The 24,858-nt window shown below is 45.7% G+C and overlaps 2 protein-coding genes across 8 annotated transcripts; one reads left to right on the forward strand and one right to left on the reverse strand.

Annotated features, from left to right (window-relative positions):
• Positions 1-968: 968 nt before the first annotated feature.
• map3k19 (mitogen-activated protein kinase kinase kinase 19) lies at positions 969-13,532 on the forward strand. Of its 5 annotated transcripts, none has more exons than XM_064326715.1 (14): positions 969-1,364; positions 1,958-2,126; positions 2,903-3,094; positions 3,471-3,631; positions 3,920-4,035; positions 4,193-4,329; positions 5,484-5,541; positions 6,551-6,638; positions 7,220-7,482; positions 7,660-7,703; positions 7,913-10,123; positions 11,044-11,145; positions 11,373-12,070; positions 12,369-13,532. In XM_064326715.1, the coding sequence occupies exons 2-14, from the start codon at positions 1,968-1,970 to the stop codon at positions 12,451-12,453; spliced, it is 4,314 nt and encodes a 1,437-aa protein (XP_064182785.1). In that variant the 5' UTR covers positions 969-1,364; positions 1,958-1,967; the 3' UTR covers positions 12,454-13,532. The 5 variants fall into 5 exon arrangements, with proteins under 5 accessions (XP_064182785.1, XP_064182781.1, XP_064182784.1 ...); XM_064326711.1 differs by having other exon boundaries at positions 971-1,364; positions 11,005-11,145; XM_064326714.1 differs by having other exon boundaries at positions 972-1,364; positions 4,214-4,329; positions 11,005-11,145.
• Positions 13,378-24,027, reverse strand: ccnt2a (cyclin T2a). Of its 3 annotated transcripts, XM_064326718.1 has the most exons (10): positions 23,804-24,026; positions 22,819-22,900; positions 22,278-22,406; positions 21,616-21,676; positions 20,869-20,931; positions 20,338-20,383; positions 17,287-17,450; positions 16,376-16,446; positions 15,040-16,057; positions 13,378-14,941 (listed from the first exon to the last, which is right to left on the reverse strand). In XM_064326718.1, the coding sequence occupies exons 1-10, from the start codon at positions 23,959-23,961 to the stop codon at positions 14,868-14,870; spliced, it is 1,866 nt and encodes a 621-aa protein (XP_064182788.1). In that variant the 5' UTR covers positions 23,962-24,026; the 3' UTR covers positions 13,378-14,867. The 3 variants fall into 3 exon arrangements, 2 of the variants coding, with proteins under 2 accessions (XP_064182788.1, XP_064182787.1); XM_064326717.1 differs by having other exon boundaries at positions 13,378-16,057; positions 23,804-24,027; XR_010328931.1 differs by lacking the exons at positions 13,378-14,941; positions 15,040-16,057; positions 16,376-16,446 and having other exon boundaries at positions 17,364-17,450; positions 19,988-20,383; positions 23,804-24,024.
• Positions 24,028-24,858: the final 831 nt, after the last annotated feature.

The raw sequence follows: 24,858 nt of genomic DNA on the forward strand, positions 1-24,858 counted from the left end.
AAATCAAGAAAAAATATGGAGCTCACTGAATATATATTATTATAATATACATGGTACTGGTGAAAAGCATTCGGTCACTTGTGGGTTCTTTTTAACTAAACAAGTTAAAAGTGGGTATTTATTTATTTATTTTACAATCAAAAATGAAATACATTAAATGTGAAATTTAATCCTGTTTTTTTTTCTCCAAGATTCTACACTATAAGTTGGGAAAAAAAGAGAGGGCAATACCTCCATCCATTGCTTCCCATAATCCTCATCACTGACAGGGTGAGTTAGCACTAGCTTCATAACAGGGCAGAGGCAATGATGTCTGTATGAGTAAGGTTCTAATTTTACCTGAAGGAAGAGATAGCTGAAAAAAATCGCTAAGTTGTAGTTCCGGGTTATGATATTTGGATGTCTATATTTTTTCTAGAGAATCACTAAAAAGACATTCCAAGAATTTTAATGTCATGTGACCTTGTCACCACAACCTTGAAGAAAGTTTTTAATGATTCTCTAAGTTAGATGACCGCCTGTCCCTAACCATGAATTATCCACTCCTCAACAACTTGTATAAGGACTGAAATTCTTATCAGGAATGAACACAGTGTGTGTTGTCTCTCAAAACTGAATAAGAAGGTTCTTTCCATAGCATTATGAACACCTAAGACCCAGCAATTAAATGTTGTCCCCTGTAGGGGACATGACTCTCTGGCCTTAATCTCCAGGACCATGCATTCTACCATAATGAAACCCACACTATGAGGCACATTTACTAAGAATAAAATAAATAATATCTTTAAAAACAAATTTCCACTGCAACATGTTTTTGTCATCAAAGACACTTTTATTATGTCAAAAAATTTAAATACTTTTTTCTGCTGGGTCTCAGGAGGATATACAAGTGTATTTAATTTTAAAATGTTATTCCCAAAATTTCCTCAAATTTGATTTCTTTAAAAGTGATTAAGGAAATTCTGAAGTTTTCCTTCATGTTAATGGAAAGAAAAGATCCATGCACTGTGTGGCTGCTTCAGCACCTGTAAACATAGTTCCAATTCAAAGTCTCGTAACAGCATATGTGCGCCACTGCTAATCCAAGAGGGATGTTAATCTTCTTAATTCATGGCTTGTGTGACCAGCATTCACTGCTTTGTTGCCATGCCTGGCCAACCATCTCCTTGGTAACAGAGTGTAAACTGAAAGCTCTACTTCCCAGACAGGAGTAAAAAAGAAAACAATCATGACGACTTGAAAGAAGGGGACATTTGCACGCTGTAAATCTATGGATGTAAATGTCAAATTAATATTACAGCAGGAATTGCGCATGTTCCAAATAAAGGGTCAGACAGCACCACTCACAACCACAGAAAACCCAGGTACGTCCAACTTTTATTTTGAAACTCCCAGGTGACATGTTACATACTATTCTGCTTTCTTTTACGGTGAATGCATCGGACCTGTAACAACTGGACCTGTAACAATTTTTCGATGGTTACGCTGGTCTTGGAACTTACAACAAATGAGCATCTCTGGCAGACTATTATTATTCTGTAATGCAGCTGGCAAGCCTCTAAATGAAATAATTGTTCATACAGTGAAAGTTTTGGGAGTGGCCGGCATTCTTCCACTGTTGTTTTGTGCTGCACATGGTCTGTATGATCAGAAAGGGGAAATTTCCTCACTGACCTAGATCCACACTCTCGCTCTGGGGGGACTCTTGACTGTCTTTCGGGACTTGCATCGACCGGCAGACAAACACCCAATTAGCATAGCTGTCATAGCCAGCCCAACAGAGTATGAGATCAGAAGTGGAGGATCCCCGGTACAACCTCACATACTAACAGTGGTGCAGCACACGACTCATTGTGAGGGAGCGACTCACACACAGGAGCACTATAAACTTGCAGTTTCCGTACACGGAACATTGTTTTTTTTTTATTTAAAAAAAGTATTTTTGCTGAATTGTCAGGATAGTCAGCATGAGTACGGAGTTCATCGAAGCAGTTTTGGATGGAGACCTGGAGACGGTGGGCAGGAGGATGGAGGAGGGGCATTTCTCCCCGGAGGAGGTGGACCGGCCGCTCAGCGAGGGGACCGGCACTGCTCTTATCGCCGCCTGCCAGAGGGGCCACACTCGGGTAAGAGAGATTACATTTTATTAGAACCAGCAGGCAGGAGCGCTGTGCACAAAGAGTATATACAACACAGTGCTCTGATCTCAGCTGATAAGCCCTCTGCGCTCAGTCCTGTACTTATCTTGACTCGCTAATTACAGGCCATCGCCTTATCGACATAACATAGATTCCTGATAGTGGAAATTTGACAAGCCGTTAAACGACTTGTGCCTGTGTTTTTCCTGCAATAACAGGTAAGCATGTGACAAACATGGGGGGTATATGAGAAGGGGTGGGGTGGAGATTACATCATCACCTTACTGCATTGCTACTGCCTGATATATTCCTGAGGAATTCTCTGGGGCGTGAGGTTCAAAACAACTCGTGGCTTTCCGTAAGAGGCTAAAGGCACTGGGGAGATTCGACTCTCTCGGCCTAATTACTTTTATGAACCTGCCATGAACTTGAACCATTACATACGCCATATACAACCCTGAGATTGTATTTCATGAATATGAACAACAACCTGACAAATTTTAAGGAGCTGAATTCACTTCAAAACTTAAAAACATTTTCTGTTCTAACTGAATGAAAATGATGAAATCGACAGAGGTACCACAAAATATCCAATTCGGTAGAAATAAACCATTTGCTACCGTGCAATCCTTATTCTTAATGCTACACGCATCTTTTTTGTAGCGCGCTGGCCACCACTGATGGAGTAACTGTAAAGGGACTGTTTCTGTGTGAGAAGCTCCAACAGGCTATAACCGTCCAATGCTCTGCATTGTTGCCTGCAGGCTGTGCACTTTCTGTTGGAGAAAGGAGCAGACATAACCCTCTGTAACCATAACGACCAGACAGCGGTGCATTTGAGTGGGCCCGTCCTGCAGGGGGAGCTGTTGGCAGCAGCATGCAGGCGCCCATCTCCTCAGACCCAGCTGCTCTGCGCAGCCTGGCGGGGGGACCTCCACTCCCTGCAGAACCTGCTGGTGAGCGTCTCCGATGACATAACCCTGAGGCCCAGGGCATTGTGGGAATGATTTGGCCCTCAATGCCAGCTTGAAATGTGATATTGACATCAGGTGCTTTTCTACCAGGGAACAATGGATGAGAATTTAAATACACCCCCGGGGTTGTACAGAGAGTCTCCATTTCATAACAAGCTCCCCATCTGTGATTATGTTGGGTAATTTCCAGTTGAAGTGCAGGCTCTCTTCAAATTTCAAAGTTGCAATGCGACTTGTTCTGTTATTGTGCAAGCATGTTATGACATTGTTGTACTGTGTTCCTGGTAATAAATTTGGCAGCTGTGTACAGTGTGAACAGTGTTCTGTTTGGTAACAGTTCTGTGCTTTTGTTTGGCAGGTTCAGAAGGAGCAGGTGGATGTGAACGTTCAGAATCGGGATGGGCTGACGCCTCTGATGTTAGCTGTGAGAGATGTGGACCTGTTTGAAGGGCTGGAGACCCAGATGACCTGGGAGTATCGACCTGTGGAGGTTGTCGCAGAGCTGCTGGGCTTCCAAGCGTAAGGCCCCATCCATCCCAGCATGCCTTGCTTAAGACAAAAACAGTCTGCTGTGGTTTTCTCTTAAATCCCATTTTACACTATGGACTATATAAATGGACTATATAAAAGAATCTCCTCTATGAAGAATCGTATATTATTTAAAGAATATACAAAGGCAATTTCATAAATGAGTTGAGATGAAAAACAGTTTTTGCCACCAGTTTCTAGACTGGCTGGGCATGTTGATTTTAAAATGAACAGGAGAGATAGATGTGACACCAACATGACATGTTCTCTCTCTAACAGTGCCCTAGCAGTATGTGACCAGAGGGGGCGCTGTGCTCTGTACTACGCTGCTCAGGTGAAGAGCCCATTGAGGGATGAACTCCTCCAGCTGCTGTTGGAATCTCTCTCACAGCCAGGTCAGCACCAAAACATGGAGCAAACAAGTATCCTCTGTTTTCATCTGTTATTTTGGGTAAACACATAAACGTAATAAAGGATACCCAAAGCTAAACGCAGGTGAATTCTGGGGGTGTGGAGCTCTCCCTACAGGCCTTGTTATCTCTGACCTAACAGAAACTCCCTCTTTGGCAGCAGTACCCATGGGTCTGGGCCTAGACCCGGACTGCTGTGATCCTGAAGAGCTCTCTGAAAACTCCCCCGACTCAGCCCTCACCAGCAGCGTCCTCATACAGGCTACAGCCAACACAGAGGTGGGTCAACACTCTTACACTCACACAGGCCACAAAAAGTTAACAATCTATTCTTCATTCACACTCTGCTGTTCTGTCTGCTGTTGAATGCAGATGCTTTCATGGAATTGTCACAAATAAAAGATGGGACTATGGGCCACACATTAATGGATTATTTAGGCAAATTACTGAACAAAAGATAGAAAAGATGATTTAAAAGTTCTAGAATTAATTTTTATATTTTATTTATAATTATGGTAGCATTCAAATTATTGTCATGGATGGCAGTGGTTACTAATTATTGATTTGCCATAATTAATAACAGATATGTACTACTGGACACAAAGTGCTTTGAATAGCATGACAATGGGGATGTTGCACTGAACCGCTGGTATATAACAAGGCTGTTTTACTGTTAGAAGTGAAACAGATTACTTGGCTGACTGGATATTTCCAAAAAAGTGAATGAGCTGAAAGATTCAATCAGCAAGCAGCTCTAGTGAAAAGATGTGTGTTCTGCTGTAAATCTAGCAGGGATGTCTTAAAATGTGTGTAAGCAGAGCAGACAAATGCATGTGACGGGCTCAGTTACGCCCACACTGCGTGTGAAGGTGAGAACATCTAGAGAGGAGGTTCAGCGAGCAGCTGGTCATTGCTTAATGGCCGGGGCCTGATTGAACTGAGGCAGCTGGTGGGCACCAGGCTCATTAAAATACAGCAAACCAGATCAGTAGCTAATGTGTCACTCATGCCTGGGGGAGCCTTTTAAATGCTTTGTCCCCTGAGGGAGGTCCAGTTTAACTACAGAGCCGACCCATTCAAACAGCGCCACGCCCTCAGCTGGCGGATGTAAGGGAGTCAGGCTGCAAGCAAACAACAGCAAACGTGTGTGAGATTCTCACCTAATTTCTGTCACATTGTATCAATATCAAAGCAAACTCCAGCACATATTAGCTTCTGTCAGGGCTATTGTGTCATCTGCCGGTTTGAATTGTGAGTGTTAGGATTCAGTTCTAACAAAAGCGACATCACGGTCAATACAATGTGCTGGAAATGTCATTTCGTTTTTTCACCCAATCAGAGTACTATAAGCACATTCTTAAAGCGAACGACACACTGTGGCAACATGGATGTATTTTTTTATCTAAATGTCCTACTTTTGTTCTACGCGTTAGGGGGTGGTGGAGTCATCAGAAGGCTTTTCGTTCTCGAAGAACAGAAAAACCGGAGGCGGTGAGTGAAGCAAAGTTTAAACTTTCCGTGGCCCGTTATTGTAGTTGTAATCAGCAGCCAGGTGCATCTACGGTGTTTCCCCTCAGTAACAGTGGCTGCTTGTGTTTGGCCCGTACATGCCTCCAAGCCTCAAACTATCCCCCACCTCCTGACCACCCCCCGACCCCTCCCCGGCCCAGCTTGGCCCATCCCAGTTGGGGACGAGGACAATGGTGGGGGTGTGGCAGTTGGGCAAGCGGCTCGGCTGATTGGAGCAGGCCTCTAGGAGGGCTACTGTGTACCATCACTCTAAGGGACAAAAGCTATCTCAGCTGGGACCTTCCTGACTTCTGTCACACATAAAACAGGCTGGTCAGGAATCAGGCTCTCCGTCTGTCTCGCTCACTCTCCATTAAGGAGAGAGAGGTACACAATACAAACTGGCTTTAAAACAGGTAGGTCAGGGAGGTACTCTGTTTTTAAAAGTGATTTTACTTTTACTGTGTCTTCAGCTTTTGAGTCACAGTGTTTTCTGAATGATATAGAGAAACGGATACTAGTCTTGATAATTGGAAGAGCTATGAGACGATGATTAATTCAACGATGAGTAATGTGTACATAAGTGTCCATTTCCTTAATGAATAATGCTGTTTCAGTGACCGTGGTTTTGTGGCGCATCATCTTGTTTCCTCAGGCACAGCTGTGTGCCTGTGATCTAATTTACCATTTTTAACTAAATCTAATTGAGTAATTTACTATTATTTACTCTTTTGTGAAATTACTACGGTCTATGAGTGTAAGTTTATGTGCGTATAGGTTTGTATCTGTGCGCTTACTTGCTTATGTTACATTACATTACAGATATTTAGCAGACTGTCTTATCCAGAGCAACTTACTTAGAGTATGTGCATATGTGCTTGTGTGGGCATGTATGCGTATGTGTGTATAGGTGTGTGTGTGTGTTCATGTATGTGTGTAGTTGTATGTCAGCAATCTAACCCTCTGACCACACTGCCATCTCTCCCTGCAGACCAGAGGATCTCTCTGTCCTTCCAAACTGCTGCAGAGACCCTGAGGAAAATGAGGCAAGAGTACCAGGAACTGGAGGGGAGAAGCAGGTGAGCACACACGCAGTTCAGTGGAATTGTACTCTGTTCAGAACTTTCATTCTTTCAATCACACACACACACACACACATACCCAGCAGTAGACTCCGGTTACACTAACAGCAGTCAGCAGCTCACTGGGGGAGGGGCCTCCGTCAGCACAGATCTCACCCCTCACAGGTACTCACAGCGCCTGGGATAACGATCCCTCTCTCAGCTGGGAGAAGGACCCCTCTCTCAGACAGGCTTTTCATTTCCGAACCATCATCCCTCAGCTCTGAAACCGAGCAGCCTGGCACAGGCCGGTGAGCTGATAAAGGGACACACGAGTCCTGCGAGAGAACAGTAATGAATGAGAACTGAAAAAAAACACAGAGAAGGGACACGGCAGCACAATTACCTCAGCCATCAGAAACCATTTCACCTGAATACCACCAGCCCGTTTCAGACACGTAGCCAAGGGTGGGGTTTTCGGGTTACGCTTTGAGGAACACAGGGGAAATGTCACGGCTGAATTTTGGAAATGGCTGTTTCAGTCCAATTTTAAACGCTAAGATATGGTCCACTCAAAATGTCTTTTCTGTGTGCAACAGTCGGGGCACGTCTCTACCCAGCCTGTGGGATAGGGGCAGGAGGAGCGTCAAACTGTGCACTTTGGACACGGGACAGGACCGGTTGAAGACGAAGGGACGCTACTGCCTACCTGCGCCCCCCAGGCCTGCAGGAAAGGGTGACCCCATACCCCCCAACCTAACAGGACCGCACCCTCCCCAGTTGACCCAGTCTGCCCCTGTCCTGGCAGAACCACTGCTGGACTCCGGTTCCCTGCTTCGGGTTCGAGCCCACATACAAACAAGTGAGCATCGGTTCTGTTCTGACATGAAAAGTGCAGAAATTAGTAATCAAGTCTGAATGACTGGTAGAAGCGTTTCTACCAGTCATTCAATAATTCTTCCTTTGATATGAGAATTAATAACGTTTGCTACACTTGCATAATTAATTATGAATTAATTCTGTTTGTTTTCATCTGTAGGACTTGTGCGAAGTGAGCCTGATGCAGAAACCCACAGGAGAAAGGTAAGCATTTTGCTACACAGATGAACAAACACAAACACTTCTTATTCTCGCTCTGTACCGGTTATACCTTTGCATATTTAAAGGGTGGAGTCATCCCAGTCCTGTTTATCTCTACAGCACAGACAAATATTTGGCATTTAGCCCAAACCAGTTGTACCCTATGTTAGTGTTAAGATCTCATTAACACTGTGATAATCTCTTTGCCACAGCGACCGCTGCCCGCTCTGATTGCCAGACCAGTAAGGACTCCCAAACTCCTGGCGCCCCTGGTCAGTGGGCAGAGGGAGGAAGCCATGATGCTGGGTTGCAAGCACCCTCTGCCCCTCAAACCCATTGGCTTGCTGCCCCTGACCTCTGTGTCCAAGGCCAGGAGGGAGAGACTGGCCTGGAGGGTCACCCACGGGCCTCACAGGGCCCGGGGTGGGGGGAGCGAGGGGAGTAGCTCCAGCAGCGTGAGCAGTCAGGGCTCTCTGGACTTGGAGGAGGAAGAAGAGGAGGAGGAGGAAACAGAGGAGAAAGAGGAGACCAGTGAGGGCACAGGGGTCTCAGTAAACCAGCCAACGGGAAGCAAAGAGGTGCCCCCCGGCACAGTAGCCTGTGCAAGTTTTGCCTTGGACTTGCTGCCAACTCTACAGCCTTTTGTTGGAGCGAACCATGAGACTGCAGATTTCTCTGGAAAACAAGGGGCTATTGATGACTGTATGGAGGACAGAGGATCCATTATATCGAGTGCTGACAGGACAGAAGACTGTGAGGTGCTGTTTGGAGCAGCCCGGTCAGAGTTAGCACACGGTTTGGGCTCTGAGCTTCCGGAAAGGATGGGCAACAGCACAGATGTTAACAAGACTGAACACTCAATAGACAGTGTTTCAGAAAAGAGTCAAACTGCTCTAGAACAGAGGCTCACAGGCTCTCCGTTTCCAGAGAAAAACGCAGACACTGTGACAGAAACAACCAGCGCTTATGATCTGAAATCCCAATGCACCGCAGACACTAATCAACTTGGTTTACGTGTGGTGAACATCACAGTGTCTGAGTCTGGTGCAATTCCAGAGGAAAAGAGCAATCCTAGCAAGACCCATCACATCAAAGACAAAGGAAATCACACTCCCTTCCAGACTAATCAGTCTTTCAACATCCTGGCTCACAAAGATCACAACCGCTTTACCAGGAAGTCCAAAAGCAACCAGAGGACCACATCCAGAGCAGCACATCTCAAAGGCAACATCGGAAATCCTCCAGATCTCACAGTCGGCGGAGAGGCAACTGCAAAACCATCTGCGCCCAGGACAAGTCACCCAAAGGCCAGCCAGAAAACCACAACTCTTCTTCTGCGAAACAGATCAGCGGAGCAACTTCGACCGGTCACGAAAAGGTCTGGTACGGACAGGGGGAGCACAAATAAACTGGAAGTCCTGGCCCGAAAGCAGCCCCTACAGCGGGACCTGAAGTGTACCCGGCAGCCTAAGAAAGTGGCAACACCAAGAGCCAAATCGGCTGTGGATTTTGTCACCTACAGCGACATGTTCCAAGAGATCAACCAAGGAGACAATGGGCCCGCGATTTACGAGATGTTCGCCACCCCCGTCTACGACAACCTCCGCATGTCCACCTCACGTGCGAGAGCCAGTCCCAGGCAAGTGCAGTCTGCCCCCCCCAGGAAGAACCTGGGCCGAAGAAACCAGAAACACTTCAAACCTCTGGAGAGCAGTCGGAAGAAAAAAACGCAGAGGTCTAGCCCTGCCAGCGGCAAGAGCAAAAAGAGGAGTGACGTTCTGCCGAGAGGAAAGCCTCGCACGCCCTTAGCTAGTGAAGACGAAGAGGAGAACATCGTCTTCATTTCCGGCCTTAACTGGCAAATCAAGACTGCCAAGTCCGAGCTGATCTTTAACGAGGCTGACACAGAGAATGAGTCTTGTGTCGAAGGGCAGGAAGAACAGAACCTGTCCGCGATTGAGGAGGTCCTCTCAAATTACCTGTCAGAAACACTTGTCAATCATGCCGCGACTGGATCTGAAAACCCTTCCACCTCACCTGAGCCACAGGAAAAGACTCATCAACAGACCCTAAATGACCATCTATCTGTGCAGGATGAGGGACCAGCTGGAAATTCTCTGCAAAATGATAGCGAGTGTGAAAAACCCAAATCGTCACGTTCGCCATCTTTCCCAAGACAGCCGAAGCGGAACACCTGGACCTCTGGGAGCAGCGACAGGACCATGTCCCCCATGTTCAGGAAGTACCTGGATGTTGCTGGTGAGGGACCTCTGACCGATGACCTTCTGCAGTGCCTGGCCAAGGAGCTGATATCGCTGGAGGAGAGAGAGGTGACCCTCCAACCTGAAAACAGGTTTTATTCCTCGAGCCAGAGAGGAATACAAGAGGTTTCACAGGCAGAAAAAGGACATCCATTACCTGAGGTAAGATAGTATCAAATTCCTATAGCATTCCATAAAGGCTCATGAATTTGTATGGCTTAACAGTCTAAAATATCTATAAATACAGGCTCACAGCTAGCATTTACAGGGCACAGAGGGTAAGCCTGCTGTTTGATCACCCTCTGCTGTTCATTTTAACAAACTTGCATTTACAGCAAAAGTAACCCCTGGATAATTATCAAATTGTTTGAGATATTCAGATAAACCAAGAAATGAAATCAAAATGAGCTTCAGATTGAGAGTGACCAGCCTCTAGGTGGAGGATACCAATTAGCTTTGCTGCAAATATTAGATGTCAGAAGATCGCTTGTTAATAGTCTGTCACGTTCAATTTTTTATTTTTATTTTTTAAGACTCTGCTTTAACTAAAATATTATCAGTATCAATGATATTGCTATATCATTTTTACCTGAGGTTGCCATGGAAATCTGATCTAATATTCACTACATGGGCAGCTGTGCTAAAATTATTCCTCAGGAAATTTGTCTATTTTTGTTACTCTAGGTTTCCATAGCATCCTCAGCTAAAAGAGGCTGGAGCACGGCTGTTCATTAATATTCTGTTTTTGTTACAGCAGCGTCTGCAAAAATGTGTAATCTCTTGGGCCTTCAAACATTCTTCTGTGTACAATCTGACAATTATAGTTTAAATCCGTGCCACAAACAAATTATCCATAACATTACTGCTTTTATCCAGATTATTTATGGAACTATACAGAAGAACAACGATACACAAAAATCAATTCAACTATTAGATTATATTGTATTTATAAATGATAGCAGGTATGTTAGCACCCAAATTTCAATTTTTAACCCTTTTTAAGACAAGAGGGTTTAACAAATGTCTGTTTTGTTTTCTGTTAGGTCACAGTGTCAGGTGCTAAGCTGCCGAGTTGTTTACAGGGAGTTACATCATCTAGAGAATGCAGTGCTGCTGAGTCACCTACAGAGGGCGCTGTCCTGTGGACTAAAGGAGAAGTGCTGGGAAGAGGAGCCTATGGAACAGTGAGTAAATGATGACACTTACGGTATATTCCGTTTCTCTGGGTTGAAGTGTGAACCTCTTTAAAATGCAAGCATGCTATGCCCTCCAAAATCATTCGCACCGTTGGTACCTGCAAATTATCTCTGCGCCTTTGTCAAAACCTGCTAAAACCTGCTCGTTAGTATAAATTGGAAGTTGAATCAGCCAGTGCTACCAGCGTGTCACCACTCGTCTGTTGTCTGTACAGGTGTACTGCGGGCTGACGGACCAGGGTCAGCTGATCGCCGTCAAGCAGGTGGCCCTGGACAACTCGGACCAAGCCACGGCAGCCAGGGAGTACCGGCGCCTTCAGGACGAGGTGGACCTGCTGAAGACACTGTGCCACGTCAACATCGTGGGCTTCCTGGGCACCACCCTCCAGGACAACGTGGTGAGCATCTTCATGGAGTACGTCCCGGGCGGCTCCATCGCCAGCATCATCCACCGCTTCGGCCCGCTGCCAGAGAGGGTTCTGTCCCTCTACACCCAGCAGATACTGGAGGGGGTGGCCTACCTGCATGAGAACAGGGTCATCCACAGGGACCTGAAGGGCAACAACGTCATGCTCATGCCCACCGGCGTGGTCAAGCTCATCGACTTCGGCTGCGCCCGGCGACTGAGCTGCCTGTCGCACTCCAGCAGCAACGGCGAGCTCCTCAGGTCTGTGCACGGCACCCCCTTCTGGATGGCCCCGGAAGTGATCAACGAGACGGGCCACGGCAGGAAGTCGGACATCTGGAGCGTGGGCTGCACAGTGTTCGAGATGGCCACGGGACGCCCGCCGCTAGCACACATGGACAAAATAGCCGCTCTCTTCTACATCGGTGCCAGGAGGGGTCTGATGCCCACGCTGCCAGATGAGTTCTCAGAGGATGCCAAGAATTTTGTCCAAGCGTGTCTGACAAGGTAAGCCTGTTTTCTCTGCTTTTTTCATACCATAGTCAGGCTCTCATCTTCCACAACACAGTGCTACATGAGTTTCTGGGGGTAATTAAGCTTATGTAAAATGTATGGATATTATGTGTAAAGCAAATCAATGAGGAGAAAGGCCAAACAACTGGGTGACCTTTCAGTCAAGGATCTACTGTAACATGTTGCAAATGGTGCTTGGTTTAAGCTTGTGCTACATCAACACCAAATATTTTTTTAAACCACTGACCCCATTGCAAATGGTTACCTTAGCAACGCCTCTTTCTCATTGTAGTGATCAGAGAGATCGGCCATCGGCACAAGAGCTACTGCTGCACCCCTTCATCCCTTCAAGGCCCAGAGCATCCTCCTCCAGCTAGACTGACACTACTCATAGCCTATCACAGGCCCATTGCAAGATTGATGCTCCTCTCAGGCTATCATGAGAGCCCGCAGCAAGACTGGCACTCCATGCAGCCTATCATGAGAGCCCACTGTAAGACTGGCACTCCACACAGCCTATCATGAGAGCCCTCTGTAAGACTGCCACTCCATACAGCGTATCATGAGAGCACGCTGCAAGACTGGCACTCCATACAGCCAATTGTGAGAGCCAGCTCCATATAGCCTATCACAAGAGCCTTGTAAAAGACTGATAACCTGTTATACCAATACTGTATGCCTTAATGGCTCCACCTCCTGTGGGCACTCTTTATAGTCACCCTAAGATTTGTCCTACAAGAGTCTGGTCATAAAGATGCCTGGGGTAGCAAGCAGTGTCTGGCGCTGTTTTCAAAGCTGCCTGTCTTTTTTAAGACTTTCATCTGTTTCACCACCCAGAGAAAGGTGAGAGTATCGATTCCCTAATCACACCCTACTAAGAGTAAGCGCAGAACTTCAGAGGAATATTTTTCCCAGAGTTTCAGTCATGCGCCCATGCTAAATTAAAACCAAGATTATCTAAAGATAGCTTTCCCAGAATAACTAGGGTGCTACTAAATGTTGACCTGAGACTAAAATAAGGACCATTTTTCATTATTTAGATTTAGTGTGCCAATACATACCTGTATTTAGTGTACATATGCTATTTGCAATTTGCTGCAATTATTTGTACTGTAATATATTTAATAAATTACTTAAGTTTCAACAATCCTTTGAGTGCTCTTAAAAAAAAAGAAAAACAACCTATATGCACAGTAGGTTTATGTATATTATGTCACATGAATGTCGCATTTTGTGTTGTGTGCTACCAATTTGTCAACAACAGACACGACAGCATCAAGTACCAAAGAAACAGAAGCAGGTTTAAGGTGGTGGTGATCTTGGGGTTTATTTATAGATTTTAAATGAAAAACTGGATGTCAGGATTTGCACTTTTCTGATTTTACACCACTAGCCCTACAGTAGAATCTCTACACTGGTACTGGGAACAGTCTTGGCTTCATTCTGAAACTCAGTGCACAGAAATTATGAAAGACTAATCATATTAACAATAATTTGCGTGAGGAATTAAAAAGGATGCATTACATAGGAAACTGACCTGTAAAGTAATACGACACAAAATCTTTTTTTCCTTTTTAATTTTTGTGTGTTGTTTTTCATTTTTATAGACATGAATAGTAATATTTTATCATTATCCATAAACATCTTTGAATCTAGGCTACTGCATCAAGCCAAAAAAGATTTTAAATGCACTTCACAGCAAAGATTATGTAAACTTCTTAATTCTTCAATTTTTCCTTTTTTTGATTCTGAGGCGCAGCCTTTGGCATCCAGCTAAAAACGTCCGAGGTCGAAATAACGCAAAATCGCACGACCTCCGAAAACATGCCAGGCGGTTGGCTGACTAAACGGGTCTGGATTGCCCCAATAAATAAGTCATGCGCCCTCTCCTGGCAGTCAGGCAGACTGCAGGCTCAAAAGCGCATCGCAGAATGCTGCAGTCTGGATACCGACGATTCTTACACCACATCACCACAGACGTGTTTTTGTGCACGTATGCATGTATATGCGCACAGTTACACGTACAAGCAGCTCCAAACCTGAGTATTTGTGGTATAGCTTTTTAAACATACAAAAATGTATGCACATTATCCCCACTTACTGTAAATAAGCCCAGTATCATCTTTTGTCCCTTTGTGATTGAAACATGCAAATCATACATACCGTATAAAGATATAAAAAAAAGAAAGAAAAAAACACTCATTCAAAGAATGTAACTAAAAGCCTACTTCAGTACTGTCGTCTGACCAGTGTCTTTGATTGAGTGACATCACAGCATCTGGGAAGAGGATAAGGTCTTGCAGGAAGCATAGTTGTGGAAATACTGTGTAAAGTCATTTTAAAAGAAAAAAGGGAAAAAAGAAAAATTGAAATTGCACCTTTCATGCCTTTACAGTATTTATAATACTATGTTCACGTGGAGATGAATTCATTTACACGACGACCACCCCCCCCCCTCCCCCCCCAACACTCCCATCCCAAGAATATGGGAGGGCAAAGCAGCAGGTGTGCAGTGATCAAGGCGGGGCCGAGCCGATAAGATCAGAAGGTCAGGAAGAATTCATACTCTTCCTCCTTTTAAAAAGATTCGTTTGTTTCGCAAATCAAAACCTAAGACGATCTTTTCTCTCCGTTTTGCCGCTCAATATCCGCACCGATTTCATCCCCGTTCCCTCCTTCCATTCTCTTTACTTTTCTTTTTTTTTCTTTTTAAGAGTTCATTCCTTGGGCACTTAACAGCGAATCGAGCATGTCGAACGTGTCTTTGTAGTCCATGTGCTGGCCGTTAGCGTTAGCGCCTGGGCCGCGGCTGTCCCTCGACCTCCTGTCCAGTTTCACTAGGGAGCTGAGATGTTCGTAGCCCACCTGGTGTGTGACAGGGGGAGGGGGGGGGAAGGGGGGGTTAAGATCAGAGCTGAGAGAGGACACACACTGCTTTACAGAGGAAAGGTGAGAGGAGCTACCTGCGCTTTTCCCACTTTTGCTCGATTTGGAGTGGTGGTGGTGGTGGTGGTTGTGAGGGGCGTCGGGGTGCGCCCTCTTCCGCGACGAGCCGGAGGCCGGGCCCGCCGCCTCGCCCCCGACAACGGGCGTCCGGAAGGGCGCCCCCCCTGCCGCCGCCGCCGCTGGCCCGTTCCCGCTCTGTGGGTGGGCGTGGCCGTGGGCATGCTTGTGGTGCCGGTGGGAGTGGTCTCTGTGCTTCTCCTTGCTCACCAGCGGGCTGCCCGAGTGGCGGCTCTTGGCCCCGCCCTCCTCCGAGGAGACCTTGATCTTCATCTTCAGCTCCTCCTTGCTGCCGGCGGCCTTCTCGGGGGGCGGGACCGGGAGGCGGAGCTTCAGGGAGGCGCCCTTATCCCTCTTCTCCGCGCCGTGCTTGTCGGAGGGCAGCGGTTGCTGGTGCTTCCTGTGGTACGGCTGCTCCAGCAGGGCCGCGCCCGCGTACGGGTCCCGAGGCTCCGCCTCCAGGCTGGGCTCCGGCCGCCGCTTCTGACCCGCCAGCTCGGCGGCGTGCTTTTCGCGGTACTTGTCCAGGGACAGTTTCTGGGAGGGGGCCGCGGGAGAGGGGTAGAGGGGAGGGGGAGGCGGAGGCGGCTGGTGCTTGGCCCCGCCCCCAGACTTGTGTTCGTGTTTGACGGGGCCGAAGTCGGCGGCGTGCGAGGGCGGTGGCGGCGCCCCCTGCTGGGCGCTCGGGGCCTCCTGTTTCAGCGAGAAGGCCTCGCAGCGACCCATGTCCTGGGGCCAGTCGCCGGCGGTGGTGAAGGCGAAGGGGGCGCCCTGCATGCTGCCGATGCTGTCCAGCGAGAGGGCGCCCCCGGTGCCGGAGGTCAGCATGACGGGAAAGGAGGACTTGGGGAACGCGGCGTTTCCGGAGACCCCGGGGATGCCGTCCACCAGGGAGGGGCCCTGGAGCAGGGAGGAACCCGGGTACGAGGATTCCGACGCCTGGCCGTCACCTTTGGGCTTCTTAGCGGCTTGTGTGGCCTTTTATGGAGAAACACAAAACATCATAAAATAAACACAAGGCACCGACATTAACACGCAAACCCCGCCCAACAAAGACCTTATTCAGTCTGTTTTCACTACTCAAACTGCATCCAGCCCTCCCTACTGTCAGTAAACAGTGAGGACAAAATTCAGAAAATGAGCTCATCAGCGAGAGACATTCTACACTACTAATACATGGTTTAATTTATCCACTGTCTGCAAACAACATGTGAACACATCACGCTGTGACTATGAGGTCATCACATCAGCCACATTCTCCCAGAGGTCACAGAGGCGGGGGGGGGGGAGCCGTACCCTCCAGTTCCTGATCCGTTTCAATCTGCTCGGGGTCTTCTCCAGAATCTGCAGGAACTCGTGCGTCAGCTCTGCGAACGGAGAGCATTTAGAGCTAATGCTTTAGGCTCATGACCTTCTACCTGAAGCATTACGACTGCCTTAAATCACTACTGTTTCACTCCATGATTCTCTGAACTGCGCAATGCCCTGCCCCTGCTCCAGGGGGCAGTCTGGCTTTTACTGCAGGAAAAAAATAAACCTCTGTGCTTTGAGCTGGCAGTCGCCATACTAGTTTAGAATATAACGCAAAGGCATCTGCGGGGCGAAGAGGCAGGATGGCTGGGTTTTCAGCGCAGCAGCTGTGGAAGGGCCTGCAGGACTGCTGCTACGAACTTATGTGTCCGTCGTCTCGATGAGAACACGCAATGCATGTGGATGCCAAGATCCATGCGTGCCTATAAAGTTTTGTTTCTTTAACAATAAGCATTTTAGGCCTCGATTCAACCTGCATTCGATGCACTGCATTTACTTTGGGTCTCAAATACAAGGATACAGGTTTGGAGGCTGCAGAAATTATCTTTCAAATAAAAAATGACAAAAAAACTATGGGGTGGGGCTTAAATCTGGGGAGTACAACTCTAGTACAACTCTAATCCGGGGGGGGGCCAATGAATGTACTTTGTATTCCAACCAGTTACCCAGGCTAAATTTTCCTAAACAGCAGTCTGCTGGTTAACTGTATAAGACCAGTAAAACATTCAGGATACACATACGGTCAACAGCTGCAACTAGGGTTTACCAAAGTCAGCGCAAGATGCAACTGAAGCTATTGAAGCTATGTGAGCAGAGGTTGGCCCAAAAGCATGGGACAGATTAGACTTGGACATAACGGAACGAACTTGGCTACAGAGCCCGGAGCGGCCACTCACCGTCGAGCAGCTCCAGCGTGACGGACGGGTCCACGTACTCCCACCAGTGCTTCCCGTCCGTGGAGACGGGGATCTCCCAGTTGGACCACTTGCACGCCAGGTGAATGCACACGCAGGCTATGACCGTGGGCTTGTGCTGAAGGCAGAAGGTGGTGAGGTGCAGACTGCGCGCCGTTCACATGGAACAGAAAGAGGGGGAGGGGAGAGGAGGAGGAGGAGGAGGAGGGGGGGGAGGACCCCGTTAGCGACCGTGGCGGGAGGGGGGGCGGGGCACACACGCACAACCGCTCATCCACGCCACGTCCGCACGGAGTCTGGTTTAAAACCAGCCTCCGTGCTTACTTTCACAAAATGAACACAAACGCTGCTTTACTTCTCTTCCACACTGTCGAGCTATGGAGGAAAACTGTTATGGCACAATCAACAGTACAACAATACTCATGTTTATACAGAGAGCATGCGGCTACCATCCATGTACTTCAGCTCAAACCGCTGCAGAAATTCAGTTGGTTGACTGGTGAAGGTCTTGAGCTTTATTTGCTCAACATAATGCAAAACATTAGAGGGAAACGCTGTGGACACATTTTCTCACAGCTTCCCCAGATTATGAAAATATCTTCTTGAATATTTGACATCTGGCCTCCACTGATCTCACAATGCCCAAACACACACAAGTCACATTCCTTCAAATAATTTAATAAAACTATTCGTTTTTATTCAAATCATTTACTAAATGTTCAAGAAGTGTGTGCTGAAAAGGTTGTGTTGGATGTTAACCACGAGCACACACCCCTGTCAGGTCTGAAGTGAAATATGTAATGCATGGAGTTCAGATTGCCACAGCTAACACACAAATGAAATCATTAACGCACAAATTATACCCAATTTATCAACCATGGCAAAATATGGATGGTAACCCTGCAACGCCATTTTAATGTACAATGTCTGGACAGTGACCAAGACAGACAAAGTGATTTACGTGCTTTAGCAACAATCAAAGCCATAATAACCACCACCACCAGAATTAATCATTCAAACAATGACAGTGTAATGCTCATTTTCCCCAGTGACATGCTAGCCATTGGCTCAGAAAGAAGCAATAATGGCTTAATTGGAGACGAGGACAACAAATTATAGAACATCAGTGAGGGATTTTTTGCCCCCACTTACAGAGGAGCATGGTGCATAAGAACAGTGGAGCTTTCACACTGACCACCATTTAAACAGAATATCAGCCTCTCTGTGTGAGTGCTCAGAGAGCTCTGGGCCCCCACAGCACACGACCCCGTTGACTCATTCTGATTGGAGGAGATCAACGGAATCTTTCATTGGTCAGAAGCTTAAACTTCCACACAATGCACCATCCTGTAGAAAATCCCCTTCTTTGACCTCACAGCTTTATAAGGTAAAATTCCACGTAATGAATAACGCAACCCGCATGTCCTATGAAGACTAAGGTGTTGTTAGGGCCACGTCCAGACACTGTACATTCCCACAGAGGAACTGTCCCACACCATGACTCATCAAAAAAATCCCATAGGAAAACCCTTTAAGGACTGTGTGTCATTACGGTAATCGATACAAAATCAATCATGCAACCCATACACCAGTCCTGGGTATCAAATTGGTCTAACCCTGCATTCACACAGCGAGCAACTCGGTTGATGCTCAAGTTTACTAGGCTGAGGGAGGGGCAGGAGTTTCCCCACAGTATCCTTGGTGGACTTGTGGAACTACATATTATTGAAGAGAAATAACGGTGCCATCAAAGATATACATTTTCCATATAGCCACATATCTCCTTTTGTTTTTATAGTTATGTCAGACACTGATAAATATTTGTTATTGCTATCTCGTTGGCCGTATATCTCTTTATATCTCTCTCACTAGTCAGCCGCCTAGCTAGCGACCTCTCTATCCCTCTCACTAGCAGGCCAGTGACCTCTCCATATCTCTCTCACTAGCTAGCAAGAAAGTAGAAACTGCCGTCCAAGTGTCATTTTCAGAGGCTTATCCCTGTACTCTTTTTAAAAAAACGTTGTATAACACCGTTACAATAATTCGCGGAACAATAATTCGCGAAATGGTATCATATCTGTTGGAGAAACAGGAAGCCCGAAACTCTGACTGTTATCCAATATTGACAGGCGATGCCTGAAAAAAGTTACACTGTGGGCAGCATTTTTGGGGCAGTTGCCCAGTTGCTCGTGTTGCTGGGTGTCGCTCAGCTACATAGAGAATGAATGGACTTCCGGCAACTCGGTTGACCAGTTGCTCGCTGTGTGAACGCACCGTGAACTTCAACTGAATTTCGTAATGTCTATTATGGCCAAGTGGAAGGCATCAGAAATTAGGGGAATTTATCTCTTAAATATAAATATTAATGATTTTATCCTTGATCCTGAATACATTATTAGCAAGCTGTATAAACTGCATTATCACCAAATGCTAAATAACACACAGGGGGTCCTTAATGGGTTACTAACACCAGAAAATTGTCCAATTCATGTTACTATGGTATTTATATTTAATTACGATTAATAGTTTGCATTTTAAAAATATTTGATAATCTGACATTTAACATTATTAAATATGAAATATATATTTACATTAGATACGCAATTATATATTTATCAAAGCAGAATATATTAAGAAAAACAAACGTTTAAAAAGAAAAGAAAAAGAAAATGTTTTTACTTACCGGCATGAGTTCTAGGTTAAGTTTACACGTCTGTAATCGTTAGCTGCTATTCAGGCTACCACTTTGAGTCTTTGTACATATGCACTCTGTACCGAGCTGAGAGCGGGGGTTCAAACAGCACCACTACACTTCACATTGTGCATTCAACCCCCCCTGTGCCAACATGGTCCCTCGTTCAGTACACCGCAATGCAGCCGGCCCGGGCCAGCCCCGCCCTGGGGAGGGGGCCCCAGGGGGGTGTCCCAGGTGCCCCGGCGCATGGAGGGCGTTGGACACAGGAAGGGGAACCCTGCAGTACAGGAAGCTATAGTGTGCTATCACAGTGCAACAAAGAGGTTCAGGATAACAACCTGTTGGTAGCCATGAAATAGGAAGTCTGTGCCAAATCCTTGCTGGCTGCAAAATGACAAAGAGAAAGAGGGTTACTTACAAGCCCATCAAGAAAGCGCAATTATTGCAATTAGTTTTTGCTGTCATCGGCCATGTTTATGTAAAGCTATCCGTGTATGAAGGTAAATGAACCTCCATGCGTTTGCCACGCAGACCCTATCAAGTTTCTTTCCTGAACAGAATTAGAAAGTTTCAAATAGCTTCATTTAAACCAACATGATATGCCCATGTTCTGGCTCTCCCAATTTGGAATGCCCAATCACCCCCCCCCCCCCCCCCCATTGTTTTAACAAGTACACCTCAGTGTCCCCACTTGTGCTGTCAATTCCAGAAAGCCCAGATGAGCATGCGTGTCCCCTGAAGTACGTGCATTCAGGTTAGTGGTCAAGCGAAGAGCAGAACTTAAACTAAACCTGTACATTAATAATGACTTCACATTAAGTGAAAGATGCCGAGTTAAAACTGGTCACAGAAAGAACAGGGAGCCGTACCTCGCACTAGCTGGGAGCACTTCACCACATCAGTGTGAGGATGCTCAATGGTTATTTCAAACCCTGCAACAAAAATGACACATCTGTTCATTACAACGTCCAACACAGTCAAAAATCTACTGACCACCCCAAGGGGAGAGAACAGTACACCACTCGTCAATTCAAATATCACAACACAAACTAAAACTGCTACCATATATTAAATGTGTGAATATGAACATTATGGATATAGGCTATTTCTGGCCACTACAGATACTGAAACACTGATTATGTGCAATGTTTAGATGAACATGAGATTTCCCCTTATCTGTAAAATGGCAAATTTTATTAGAATCATCCTGTGCAGTGTCTTCACAAGGACGCCGATCTTTGAGCCAACGTTGACAGCTGCACAGCACAGATGGGAGTCTGCATACTCCCAAAAACTCGAGAGTTATGATAAAATATTCAACAAGCATCAATGAGACCGTGATGTGAGGGACATGTTAAAGTGACCACAGACGGTACTGCAAGGTCACTGCGTATTAAGAGGCATTTGCTCCCAAGACACCTCATCAGCTGAACGTCCTTCAAGCGAGGCGTGAAAACTTATTATGACGGCACTGGGAACATGACACATGAGAAAACACTGTAACAGGAGACAACTAGGAACAGAATTTACAACATCTGCAACGCTCCCTCACTCTATTAATGAGCGGCAACACTGTTTTTGTACACCCGTTTTGACTGAGCTTGGCCTTTACTTACCTAAAGTCTGAAGCACTATGGTTTCAAGTAGCACCAGCTCTTGAGCCTGCTGGAGGTATGCCTGAAGTTCAATAGACAATCATTACATTATGTCTGTAATGTGTCTTCTGCACAGCTATCAGATCCAATTCAAACTGCAATCCCTTGTAAACCGAACTGAATGGTGTTGATGGCCTGCAGCTCAGAACATTTTGTCCAGGACAATAACGACACTGAAATGTTCCAGAATTTCCCCTGCGCGTCATAGTAACCACTCAGAGAGTCTCTGGCTCGTATTCACAAAGCGTCTCAGAGAAGGAACGCTTATCTAGGATCAGTTCAGCCTTTCGGCACAAAATGGATATGGGTCGGATGTGGATAAAGAAAGCCTGATCCCAGACCAGCGGTCCTACCCAGAGGCACTTTGTGAATTTGCCGCAGTCTCGGCAACCACATTTTCCACATTCAGCTTGGAAAGTGCTGCTGGAAATGCACATTGTCCTGAACAGAATAAACCCACAAATAAAACCTCCGAACTGCAGTTTCACACCAAAAGTCCTCCCAGTGCACTCAGTCATGACCCACTGCAGACACTGGAGGGGAAACAAACCTCCCAGAATAAGGGCTCGTCTGTGAAAGAAGAGAGGGGGAAAACTACACAACCCAGCATGCCCCACACTTACATTACTTTTTGTGTCCAGCTGAGCCTCTTGTGGGTTCAAACAGGCATGTGCAACTTTAATGACGTGTTCAAGTTTCCGCGGCTGCTCCTCAACTTTTGCAGCCAGGAATAAGGTTGTTGGAGAAATGATCTGTGATGCAAAAAATTACAAAGATAAAACCATGAAAGGAGTGGTCTAAAATGTGTTATGCCATTGCTAAAATAAGCATATTTTCCACATTACCACCATAGGGGCCCATCTGGTGAATTACCGGCAAGCGTGAGAAAAATGTATGAAGACCTACTTCCTGCAAATACAAATTGTGTTCACTTCCTTCTATATATCTTGATGCTACACTCTTGGAATTAACTAATGATTCAGATTAACTAACTAAATCTCCTGTTCAGTGAAAACAAGGTTATTTCTTCAATTAGCCACCAACAGTTTAAAAATAGGTAAATACATGTGTACACACTGATACAACTATTTTTTTTTTTTTACATATGTCCAGAGCAGAATTATAATTTCAAATATTGAAGAGAGAAATATTTTGAATACTCACATTTCTGTGGAATTTGGTGAAAGAATTGAACATATAAAATCTGTGCATGTAAACAATCGCAGTGTTTATTGTTAATTGTGAACTGCACCTATGGGTTAAGGAAATTACCAGACAGAGCGTGGAAAAGGCATAGTTTTCATTTTACCTCGAGTGAGATAACTGGAAGAGGGCTCGTGGCCAATCTAAAGCCGTAGCACATGCTTAGCCGATACCTATTCGAGCCCTTTGGTTTTCGATTTAAAATGATCGGCCAGCCCTCCATGCTTGCAGCTGAGGTTACCTAATCTATACACCGCCATCAACATGATCTGAATGTGAGAATCTCGGTTTTCCAACACGATAACAATCTGCACTAAATATAGTTCATTGAAACAGTCGTAGCCTGCGCATTTAACATTTCCCATCGAAATACTTCTGGGTATAAACGAATCATTCATTAAAGCCACCAAGACTAGAGGGTTTTTAAGCCCTAGAACAGCCAATAGCTACAAACCGTTTACCCCTTTGTTCTGTAAAGCGGTATAGCAAGCTATTATATCCCTGGAAGGCACCACGAATTATTACTATCGTTAAGTAGCTATATGAAACATATATTTTACATCTGACATTCATTTTTCGTAGAATCACTTCTCTGGCTAACGTTAGCCAGAAGGGACACAACTGAAAAGCCCACACTATTCCGGCCAAATTGTGCTGTCGTCGTAGACTAGCGGTCGAGCTAACACGTCTGCAGCCAAATTATGTGATTTAGTTTACATATAGGCTAGCTAGCGAGCCAACTAGCCCATTCCAGATAACACTATAAACACACACATATAAACTAACTTGTGCAGACACCATTAATACTCAATTCTTTACAAGTAGGCTGTTTATTCGCCATCTAACCGGCCAGCTCGTGTCCCAGCCCCCACCCACGATATCAGAGGCCTAAGCCACATTTTCTAACCCCAGTTGCTCTCTCCTCAAATGGGTTATTAAAGGATACACATTGAGTCGCTGGCCCATATCTTGAATTAGGTTGGCCGCCTGTTGTCGGTAAGAGAGCTCCCTGTCCGGCTCTACACCACAGGCGCGGGACGGCGTGTTCTCCAGTTGCTCCCGGGTGAAGAACCATCTCGAAGCGGATCCCCGGCACGCCGCCATTGTGCTCCAGCACTAGCACAGGGCGCAGACGAACGGATACACGCTAGTACGTACACACTCTGTACCGGAAGCTCATGCGTCAAAAGTGGCTCATGGGAAGTGTAGTGCATATTCATTCACTCCATCCAGTGCAATCGTCTTTAGTGGGTGGGTACTGTTGTGACAGAGCTCCGCGGAGAGAATGCTACCTGCATATTTTCAGGTTTTCTCTGAAAATGAGACTTTGAATAAGAAAAAAGTGTCTCTAAAGAGGAGGGGAAAATGTGCAGAATTCGTTATGACCGAAGAAATTTGGCTGTTTTTTTATTTTTAATATTGCACTTTGTATTTCTTTCCATTCCATTTTGTTCTGTCATGCACATGTCAGTGCTTTTTTCAGTGTTTCTGTAGGCTAATATGTCTCGATCCATTTTCCCGTAGCATATATAACAAAACCGCTATAATGTATAAAAACAAACGTTGAATTATTTTCAGCTTTTTATTTCAGACTAATCTAAAAAGGTGTCCATAGTAGATTTTGCAACTCAAATTGAGTTGTGTCCTTTATTTCAAGAAAATTGTTTTGCAATATATGATTAAAAAATCTTTATCAAATTAGGTCGTAATTGGTGCATACATCGATGCTGTAATGCTGGATACGTCTGACACCACTGCCAGCTCATGTGCAGGAGCTTCCCTTTACAAAATACAACTGAGTAAGAGCATCATAGCAGAAGATGCATTCTAGCCAGGGAAGCTTTTTGATGTTTTCTTTAATTCATCCCAGTGTATGCAAATCAAACATAAATGTAAAGTGTGGCTACAACAATACAACAATAAGAAGACAAAAAGAATTAAAAAAAAAAAAAACGTTAGCCTTACATATTATGTAATTTTTATTTAATTATGAGTTCATGA

Source organism: Anguilla rostrata, chromosome 3 (genome assembly GCF_018555375.3).
Source record: "Anguilla rostrata isolate EN2019 chromosome 3, ASM1855537v3, whole genome shotgun sequence".
Taxonomy (NCBI): Eukaryota; Metazoa; Chordata; class Actinopteri; order Anguilliformes; family Anguillidae; genus Anguilla; species Anguilla rostrata.